Here is an 11059-nt window from a genome sequence, read left to right on the forward strand (position 1 = left end):
TCCCAGCACACATATTTTGGTATGCTTGACTCATGGTGATCTCTCTGCTGAGAGGGCGAACTGCAAATTTCACATAAAAATGGTTGGTGTTTTTTTTTTTTTTTTTAAAATCAACATCAAGTACATACATTAATTACTTTTTAACTGTGTTTTACGTTCATAAACTTCAGGACATTTTCCCTACCCACATCAGCGCTGACCCTATAAATTCTGAACTTCAATTCCACACGGCTGCGCGAAGGGAGGGAAGTACCTTTTTTCTTTTTCTTTGTTTTCTTGCTACTACGTCCTTTCTGTTGTTCCTCCATTATCCTCTCCTCTGCCATTTGAGAGCTGTCGGCGCGGCTCAGCGTTGACATCAACCAGGCATAGAGGAACTCTGACAGATACCTACGGTACAAACAGTACGTAGCGGTTACGTACTACAGGGCAAAACGCATTTGTTGTGCTCACATCCTCACGGAACGCCAAGTCCTTCACTCAAAACCTCACAGTAAAGGGCAACTTCTAGGGCATTTAAAACGCAGTTTCCTGTGGCTGAAATCAACAGATTAGTAGTATTCCTTTTATTTATTTATTTATTTTTTAACAAGGCTGTAAAGATTTCAAGCACAGACAGCTCAAGGTACGCAAGTTTCTTACACGTTTACTAAGTGAAGCCTAAGCTGCTTATTATTTCAAAACCATGTAAGATCGATTTTTTTCTAGAACTCTTCCTTCCCCCAGCAAATTAATAATGTTAAAAAAAGAGAACATGTTAATACCTTTTCTGCTTTTGTTAGGAATTACTGTTTGGCGAAACAAGGCTATGACCGATTTGTTTCAGGCATTAAAAAGCCATGAATGATTAAATAAGAGGCCAGGACCACAGGGACATGAAATCCAAATGCAATTCTTCAAGATTTACAAGAAATCTTTCAGAATTCTTTAAGAGTGATTTCTCAATAAGCAGAAGCAGGTCCGTTAAGTCTCTTGTCTGATTTCAGGTCAAAATGACTCGTGGAAAAAAAGAGCAGAAATTACAGATCTGGAGCACGTGAAGAAGAAAGAATACTTCTTATGAAGTCGTAGTTCAGACAAAAAATTACTGAGAAAGAATTACGAGTTCCATTTGCAAATTTCCCCTCAGAAGCTTCCTCTCTTTTTTGTTCTTCCATTACAGTAAAGAGATAAAGCAGCTGACAGGACAGTTCCAATTAAGAGTGATTTGATTAAAATGGTGGGGGCAAATACAGGCAAGTAAAAAATAGTGTTTTATAGAAAACTTGGTATGACTTACTGAAGTATTACTTAAAGAATATTACTATCTCCTGGTAACTATCTGGAGTATTAGTTTTCTCATTTAATGATTAATCCACTAATGAAGCAGCATAGAAATCTAGCGAGATGCACTGAGATACAAGTCATTGGAACCAGTCTAATCTCTCAGAAAGAAGGCTTACAGCTGACCTAATACGAGTTTATTGGCAGCTTTTCAAAATGAAAAAAAAAAGAAAAAGAAACCCACAACAGAAAAAACCCCAACCAAACTCAAAATTCCAAAGTACAGAATTACTTTAACACAGGAAGGTTCAAAATCATATTTGCAATGTGGAACCAAAAATGAACCTTCCAAAATAATTTATCTTTTGGACTAAGCCAACAACTACGAAAAATAATTAATGTGAATGGAAGTGGAAAGAAAAAACGTATTTTGGCTCCACAGAGTGCAATAATTTTCACTAAAAGCAGCTCTCCAAGCATGCCCACAGAATAACATCGTATTTTTACCTAGCCACCTTTCAGATTACAGTCACAACTGAAAACTCTGGAGATGTTTTTTAAAAATGCAAAGACTATTGACTAGAAGTCAACAATACTATTGATCTTGGTACTACACAGACAGAAAAGAATAAGGGAAACTGCTTTCTTCCTGCATTCTTTTGTCTGCCAAAATCAGCATATTTTTCATTCATTGCCATTAGACACTGTCTTAAAAAAATAAACAGAGAGTGAATTACACACTATTTAGTAAGTCTAGAAAAGCAGCCAACAGTTCTTTTTTTCTTCACTTGTAATTTTATTAATAGGTAAACTAAATACTGTGTTGAGCAAGCTTGAGGTGAAAAAAAAATCATAGTTATGTCCCTCTTTTAAATATTTGCAATTGTAGCTGTGTGGGAGCACCCCTTCTCCAACAGCTGTCAATAAAGCATCCTCTTACCAATAGATGTAGTAATACTCATGCATGCTGTAGAGTTCCAACTCGAAGCCGCTCAGAAGATACTGTATCATAATACGAAGGTTGTGATACAGGACCCAGGTGCCCAAGCACGCCAGATGTTGCCTCTGTGGTTCCTGCTTCAGTAGCATGCTGTGAAGTGCTGCATCCACTTTCTCTGCCTGTTGGAAAAGAAAGCTGAGTAACAGACAGGGGAGGAAGAACATCTGACTGAAACAGCATCCAAGTTCTGCCAGAAATGAAATCTTAAAATCTGAGTACAAATTGGGTCAATAAAGCCATGCTCCAGATTAAAAGACAAGTATGTTTCTACCGGTAATTGCCACCTCTACAGTCTAGAACTGCCAGAAAACTGGAAAGTTATTCACATAACCATAAATAAATTCTGCTGCATGGAGGAAAAAAATATTCTATTAGTAATACAGCAATAACATTAAGGTTTTTCTAAATTTCCAGCTTTAAAAAGCATTTATATATAGATTGTTAGCAATGACATGAGCACTGAAACTGAGGACCCACTACAAGCAGTTATTAATTTTCCTATATTGACAAAAATAGGGTTTTATTTAAAAAAATCAAAAACAAACAAAAAAAAACCACAAAAAACCAAACTCAAACTATCTGCATAGGAAATTTTAAATTTGTTATTTATTTTAAATTATATACATTAAATTCGTAAGGTTAACATGCAAGTAACGCACTGCAGCCCACCAGAGAAAGTAATTACTGCCAAGACCAAATCAGTCTTAAAAAGTAATTGTACAGAAGACATGAAGTCTCCCACAGTTGGAATATTGTCAGTAGTCCTGAATAAATCAATCCATATAACCTGTTAAAGTCAAAAAAACTGCGTCTCAGCTACAGTACTGCAACAAACTCTCAACCAAACCATCTTGAGTGAAGCTGGAGCACTCAAAGATTTCCTCCCTCCAACTCCAAGTTCATCGACTGTTCTTAGCATGCGTCTTGGAAAATATTATTCCATGCTTCTCATTGCTGAAGAACTGCATTTCCAGCAAGTGAAAATATTCTTCCTGACATCTTTCCTTCCCCAATCTCAAGGAACGTTCAGAATCAGTTGGAGCACGTATTTAAAAGTTATTATGTAATTTACACATTTTTTTTTTACAACAGTTATAAAAATTCTGCAATTTACATCTTACACAGCTGTTAAGACTGAATTTTCAAAAGGTCTCTTCTAAACCTGGCTCATCCATCTCTCCCTGGTTACACCTTCCAGGCTGACAGTTACAAGCAGGATAGAGACTACGAGCAGTGGAATTTACCACTACGTTACAGACATCAGAGCAGGTTTCCCCCAGGTGTACTTACTGGACAAAGTGAACCTTAAAAAAATGTAGTATCTTTTGTTCAACAGATCTAACAAAACAAAGTCTTTGGATGCATCCTACAGACTTTCTGGGCTGCATTTTAGGAATCCTTGTCCTAAAGATATTAGGACAAACCTAGGAGTGGTTCCCTTCATTCAGAATGTAGTACCACAGGCTCCACTCTGGTAGCAATATACCTGGAAACAAAGGTTTGCTGGCCTGCTGCCTAGGACATTACCTCATCCTGAAGGGTAGCAAATTCCTCAAGAATGTGACCCAGTTTATCCCTCTGACGAGCTCTATTGTGTCCATGGATTTGAATCAGACTGCAGAATGGCTGAAAGAAACAAACTGTACTGTAAACACAACTTTGGAAGCTAAAGGAGGAGTATTATGATGTCTATTTTAGGGACCTGTTTTATACGTCCATATGAGGAGGAGGCTCCCTCCCTATGGAGTGCAAGCTAGCAGGCAAGCAAGCCCTCTGGTGTGATGCGAGAGCCCATTTCTCTGTACACAAGTCAACAGGAGATTGAGCAAGCATCCTTTAGGAGTCTGATCAGAACAGAATGCTTGGAGTAAGAGCGGTATTTCTTATCCTTAATTCCTATGCCCAGGTGGCCAAGAAGGCCAGTGGCATCCTGGCCTGCATCAGGAACAGTGTGGCCAGCAGGACTAGGGCAGTACTGTCTTTCTGTACTGGGCACTGGTGGAGCTGCACCTCAAATTCTGGGTTCAGTTTTGAGCAAGAAAGACACTGAGGGGTTGGAGCATGTCCAGAGAAGGGAACAGAGCAGGGGAAGGGTCTGGAGCACAAGTCCTGTGAGGGGCAGCTGAGGGAACTGGTGTTGTTTAGCCTGGAGAAGAGGAGGCTGAGGGGGGACCTTATCGTTCTCTCCAGCTACCTGAAAGGGGGCGGCAGAGAGGTGGGAGTTGGTCTCTTGTCCGAGGTAACAAGTGACAGGACAAGAGCAAACAGACTCTAAAAAGGTTGTCAGGCACTGGAATGGGCTCTGCAGGGAGGCAGTTGAGTCACCATCCCTGGAAGTATTTAAAAGTGGTGCTCAGGGACATGGTTTAGGGTAGACTTGGCAGAGCTAGGTTAACAGCTTGGACTCTATGATCTTGTGTCTTTTCCAACCCAAACATTTCTACAATTTTCTTACATTTTCATTGTGTTGCACTGAATTACTGAATCTTTTAAAACGTTTTTTAGAATTTTTAAACTGGAGAGAATGTAATGACAGTTTTGTTTTTACTTGTGCTATGCATTTGCTTTGTTACACGAAATGACCCTGTAAAGAGGCAGAAGGTGCAGAATTCTAATGAAGTGAAACGTTAGTGAAAATGAAAAGTCTGGAAGCATAAAACAGGAAACAAACACCAATAATTAGACTGGCTTTTTAAGAAGCATTACTATTTTAAGATAGCTAACGCCTGCAATTTTGCCTTCATGTCTGGTGTCTAAAAAAAAAAAATGGTCTCATTTTTAAACATAAGCAAGTCTTGAAAGTGCTCATGTAAGCATAAACGTGCTTTCATTGGGATGAACACTCACGCGAACACAGTGTGTCACAAAGGAATCAATGTAGTCCTTCGCCTGGTGGTTATTATAGAGACAACACCTAAGAGGGGAATATCCAAGTAAACACATACGTTTAGGAATGTCACCAATCTGTGTAGTACAAAATTAAAAAAGAAATGAGTGCAGCAACAGAAACTCGCTCCTTGAGACATAAGCACTAACAAAATGTTTATGTTCTTTTAATGTCTGTCCTTTACTTTTGTAAGCCGAAATATCTTTTCATCAGTCATGTGAACACACGCAAGTAAACTCAAGATCCACTTACTTTGGAGAAAGTACTGGAGGGCTGACAAAAGATCTTAAAGCATCTTTTACCATGTCTTGCATGAGATGAGTGCCAAACACCTTCTTGTTATCTACCAGAAAAGTTGTCTGAAAGTGGAAATGTGTTTTTTAGAAACATGTTTTAACTTAAAAGCAATGCTTTAGAAGTTGCTTATAGAAAGCTCTTACAGTACCTATATTATGTCAGAAACGTGTAAGATGGCTTTAAGAATTAATGGTTCAGCTAGGTACAAGGTTATAGACTCAAGAGACATTTTGAGATCTGACGCTTTTGTGGCGTTCCCATGATACAAAATAAAGCAGGTACCTGCTTAATATGACAACACACACAGAATTATTTTATTTCTTGGACTCTAACAGATGATTATAATCAGACAGATGTTTCTGAAGACTAATGTAAAATAGGTTATGTGGTTTCCCTGGAGGCAGATAAAGGTAGATCTTCGGACTAATGAGGACTTTTTTTCTACCCCTACAGATATCCCTGCTTTCCTCTGTCATGTCTGATGTTCACTCCACTTTCCTCCACAAATGCTGCGTCCCTTTCTTACATAGGTCTTCGGCAGGTGGAAAAAAAGCTCTGCTGTCAGGCACCCACCGGCATTGCACAAACACGTGTAGTGCAAAGTCACAATACACACACTGCAAAAACATTTTACTTGTCAGTGGTTATATTCCATTAGCTCTGTATTTGGTTTCACTGAGACCAAATGTAAAGCAGCTCTGACATCCCAAGACACCCTGTTCAAGCCAAAATCTCCTATAAGGAAGTATATTTTACTCTGCATAAAAGAACATATAAATACACTTTCTAAGTAAGTGAAGCAGTGAGAAGAAAAGCAGTGGTCTATTCGGCCCTAACCCTCAGTTCTACTGTTGTATCAATAGAGGCAGTCTATACATGAAATCCAGCCTAGACAGGGAGGATGAATACAAAAACCAGGCCCAGGCTGTGGCAGCATACAGAGAACAGCATAAAAATGAGTGTACAGGCCCAGCTTTATGGCAAAGCAAAAATTTTAACACTGTTTTAATTAGCACGTACTAACATGATCTTAACAACAGTATTTTAAAATGATTTTTAAAAAAATAGATCTGAACATAAGCCTCCATATGCCAAATACTTAAGTATTTCCAGAAAAAAAATTACCCCTTATATATTAAAATGATAGGCAGATAATTTAAATATTTGAAACAAGAACATTAATCCGTATTTATAATGAAAGCAGAAGTATTTTGTTCAAAGACAATAGATCAGGACTTACCTGTAACAGGGATCTTGAAAGAACACATGGTGATTGCTCACTAAACTCACAGAAAAAGTCCTGATTTCCATTTAGGAAAAAAAGACAAAGGAGGTTAATATGCCAGTTTTAAATATATATACATACGCACATATTATACACACGCTCATTTGCATTTTTATATATACACGTAGGTATACAACTGTATAAATACACCTATATTTTGTACACACACACACAGACACAGAGCACAGCTTAACAAACTGTAAGTACGCGTGAATAATTTGAACAAAACAGAACATATTATGAAGCTAAAATCGACCTTTTTCTGCAATTACTTGTTATTTAACACAACAAATTTTCTGAATTATCTTCAGATGCAGCAATTAGAAGGCAGATAGTACAGAAAAAAGCTACTGTGAAACTGTTAAGATCACAGCATAATTGAACCAGGTACTAGAATGTTTTAAATTGCTTCATGAAAGCACTGCTTTAATTAACTTAACAGGAAACAGACAAAATATTTGTGCTTGATCTTTGAACTGATGTGACTGTGGCTCTCTTCCCAGCCAGTGAACCTTTGTGTGGTAAAAAGCATTTCAAGCATTTAAGTGCCTCCTAATAAATGTAGGCAGTAACTGAGAAAAACGTCACTTATTCAGGAAAGAACACAAGCAAGTGCTTAACTTTACGCCTATTCAGGGAATTACATGTTTCAACAAAGACGTATTAAGTGCCCTCTTGTGTTACAGGCACACATGCAGAATACTGCCTACTGAATGTGACACGAGTCAGGAATCTATCAAGGAATTATGTTCTGCTGCTGCAGACGCAGTTCTTCAACCAAAGAGTCACAAGGAAATTAACTGGCTTGGCTTCGCCACTAACACACATAATTATTTAAGAGATTATGTGAAAAATGGGAGGTTTGAGAGGAGAAAAGGTCTTTGTCAAAAAAAAAAAAATATTAAGTATCAGGGAAGGCAGCAAATTCCAAAACTGTACACAACAATGAGATACACCAAAAGATTTATACATACAGCTCAGTTTTTTCCTCCAGTAAGCAACAGTATGTATATTTTTTTTTTTAAGTTACATTTTAGGATGCTAGTTTTGGCTATAAATAAGAAATATTCATGCTTACCAGTATACAGTGCAAATTCGTTAAGTTGACTACTTCACATACAGTTTTTATTCGATCTATTAGTTTGGAAAAATAATTGACCATTTCTTCCCTTTTGATTATTTTTGCATATCGAGGGAAAGTTGGTGGTAGCAATCTCTGATTAACAAGGGGCTCAAAGCCCATCATAATCGGATGATCTAATGGGGGGAGGGAGGGGGGGAAAGAGACAGAGAAAGAGAAGCTGCATATAAGCTGTGTTTTCAGAACTCACTTCACACTTGAAAGTATAACACAAATTAGCCAACAAGCCAAAATAAACCTTCTAACTGACAGTTAACTTCCAGAGACCCTAGCTAGCGACCCAACTGAGACAGTGATTTCTGTTTAAGAAACACCCAACCCACAACACCTCAGCATACAACTGTACAAACAGGGAGGTGGCGTCCCCTGCTACAACACGGCACGCACACCGATCAGAAGCGCGATGCACTTAATCAAAAATTCGCATTAACTCTGACTGTGAAGTATCAGTACAGCTTTCAGGAGAGCCATCATTCAGTGAACTAAAAATAAGACCAAACAATGCAAATCTGTAACAAGTATTATTAGTTCAAAGTTAATAGCAATTTTTTTTTTTAAATGCACTTAGGTATTAAAGTTTATCAGACAGCGTATTTATAAAAGGAAAAAAATGGTAAAATTGGACACATACCTCCTTTAGTGGTATCATTCTGTGCCTGGATACCATGATGCAATGAATTGTGGATGGCAGAAAGCAAGTCAGCTGCCTGAGTCATTAGTTTCTGAGCTTCTGCCACTGCACTCGTCTGAAAGGCACGTAACAGTTATTTGCATTATGAACCACCATATTTTGATTATAGAATTAACACTAGTATCCAAAGAAAGAATGGTATTAGGATTCTAATGTTTGTAAACCATCAGTTCTCAAAGAAAAATGAATACAGTTTTGTGCAATAAAGTGTTCCTTACTTTTTACACATCTATACATACACTTAATACTGTATTTTTTTGCTAAGCCTCAGCAATCATTACAACTGAAAATCCAGTATACACTACATTCAAGTTCTCTACTTTTGATTTTGGAGGACTGGGATTGGAGGAAATGGTTAAAAAAAAAATCCCACACAACTATTCTGCCGAATGAGGCAGAACTCCAAACTGCAGAAAGGAAAAACAAATCTCCTGTGATTAGAAAATGAACAATCCTTGAGAATATAGACAAAACACAACCTATCAACTGAAAGGAAATCACTATATAATATCAGCATACACCAGATGTCCGTTAGAAATTGGGATTCATGATCTGCCAACATGCTGAATTTTCTGATGTCCTATGAATCCAAATCTGTTAGCAAACTGGGTACTACTTAAAAGACCTCTGTAAAATCTAAGACCTTGTTTTAAAAACACTGGATTAACGTTCCCTGATGGAATTTCAAATATTTGAAATCTCAAGTCAAATTGAAACTTGACTTCTTTTAGAAAAAAAGATGTTTAAAACCCCCTGGAATTCTAATAGAAGCTGAACAAGACCTGTAGCACTGCATAATATGTGATCACATATTACCGCATCCACAACTCCACTAAAGGAATGAGCTGCTAAGTAGATCTAATTCAAATCAATGTAGGTCACGTTTTAAGCAACTTATACTTTAAGTAATCAGACTTCAGAGACACTAAGATAATCTGATTTTGCACAGATCATTAACTCAGAGCAGTTAACACAAACAGAATTTGGCTGCACATCAGTGCAGATCACTGATTTCTGGTATAACTGATGGTTATACTCAAAATGCAATTGTTCTCAACCGCTCAACCACTTTTTTCTCAACACTGATGTCACCACGATACTTGCACCTGACTTTCAGTTTAACCAAGGTCTTTTAAACTGTACAGTATGCAGCTGCTCCAAGAGCAAAATGTGTGGGAAAGACGCCTTGCCACTTCAGGAAAAAAATTGTTTTATTTATGAAAATGGAAATAACAGTAAGCGACATGCAGATATTTATCCTTCTATAAAGAAAAAATTATTCAAACAAACAGCTTTGCCTTATGTGAAATGTGATTCTACCCGTCTGCCCTTAAACATGCAGTTCCTCCCCCCGCAACAAATAGGAAATCTTACATTAAAAAAAGTAGGTAAATTGCAGGAAAAAACATTATATTCCCCTTCTCAGACCAAAGAATTGTAGATACAAATTGAGTATCACATGGAAGGAAAAGCTAACAATTCTCTCAAAACCAAAACACTGCTCGGTATCAGGTTACTCCACAGAAGGGGACTGAACTTGAGAAAAGTTTTGCTCATGTGTGAAAGGAGTAACCCAAACCCCACAAATACTTTCCTTTAAGTGTTCTAGAATGAATGTTCTATCTCTCTGCAAGGCCATAATAATGTCAGCTACTAGCCTTCCATGCCTTTTCCTCAAAAATATAAGAAAGCTGAATGGCTGCCACTGTAAGGCCTTATCAAACGCTTTACCTGGAGCAACACTAGTGCACACCTACAGAATAACTGCCTGACCTTAGACAGTGAAAAATCAGTATTTCACAGGATCCCAACGTGGACACAAACGCCAAACGAACGTACCTCTTTTTTGGTAAACGCTATTAGAACAGTCAGTAGTAACCGGGTAAACTTGACTCTGCTGAACACAGCTAAACACTGTTGGTGCTGTAATAAAAACACAGCGCAAATTACTAAGCAGTACACATTAAATCCTGAAACATTAAAAAACAGCTCTTTTATAGATCTGTTGAAGTATGCTTTCTAGTCAAAAAATCATGCTATCTAGTACGGTTCTGAAGAAAAGTTAATAGCATTTGTAGAAGAAATCTACTGCTGGCAGAAAAGCACTAACAAAAACTACTGAGATGCGTTGGGCAAAGCACAACCACTGGCTGTACAGCTCTCTCCTGTGCAAATGACATTCGAATCGCAGCTCAAGGGAATGTATTCGACTTGCGTGGTGGTGAGGTTTAGTATCAGGGGAAGGGGCCACAGGGGTGGCCCCCGTGAGAAGCTGCTAGAAGCTTCTCTGGCCACTACTGTGCCAACTACCACCTCTGTGATTAACATCTTTAAAAGGAGAAAACAAATGGGAACCAGCAGTGGAATTGGAAACATCAGAGAGGAGTAAAGGAGAGAGGAATGGAATGTGAGAGACAACTCTGCAGACACCCAGGTCAGTGAAAGAAAGAAGGTGGGGAGGAGGGTACAGAGAGCAGAGGTTCCCTGGCAGCCCC

At 38.2% G+C, this 11059-nt stretch overlaps 1 protein-coding gene across 1 annotated transcript in view; it reads right to left on the reverse strand.

Annotated features, from left to right (window-relative positions):
- NAA35 (N(alpha)-acetyltransferase 35, NatC auxiliary subunit) overlaps window positions 1-10487 on the reverse strand; it is a gene marked incomplete at its 5' end in the record, with an annotated part of 14241 nt that extends 3754 nt beyond the window's left edge. The window contains 10 exons of the mRNA XM_010161281.1: window positions 1-60; window positions 254-390; window positions 2204-2382; window positions 3791-3889; window positions 5111-5177; window positions 5403-5509; window positions 6688-6747; window positions 7811-7989; window positions 8505-8619; window positions 10404-10487. The exon at window positions 1-60 is cut by the window's left edge and continues 6 nt beyond it. Of these exons, the coding sequence (XP_010159583.1) occupies window positions 1-60; window positions 254-390; window positions 2204-2382; window positions 3791-3889; window positions 5111-5177; window positions 5403-5509; window positions 6688-6747; window positions 7811-7989; window positions 8505-8619; window positions 10404-10487 (1087 nt within the window). The remainder of the gene's footprint in view (window positions 61-253; window positions 391-2203; window positions 2383-3790; window positions 3890-5110; window positions 5178-5402; window positions 5510-6687; window positions 6748-7810; window positions 7990-8504; window positions 8620-10403) is intronic.
- Between the last annotated feature and the right edge of the window lie 572 nt (window positions 10488-11059).

Source organism: Eurypyga helias, unplaced genomic scaffold, assembly GCF_000690775.1.
Source record: "Eurypyga helias isolate BGI_N326 unplaced genomic scaffold, ASM69077v1 scaffold23531, whole genome shotgun sequence".
NCBI classification, from domain to species: Eukaryota; Metazoa; Chordata; class Aves; order Eurypygiformes; family Eurypygidae; genus Eurypyga; species Eurypyga helias.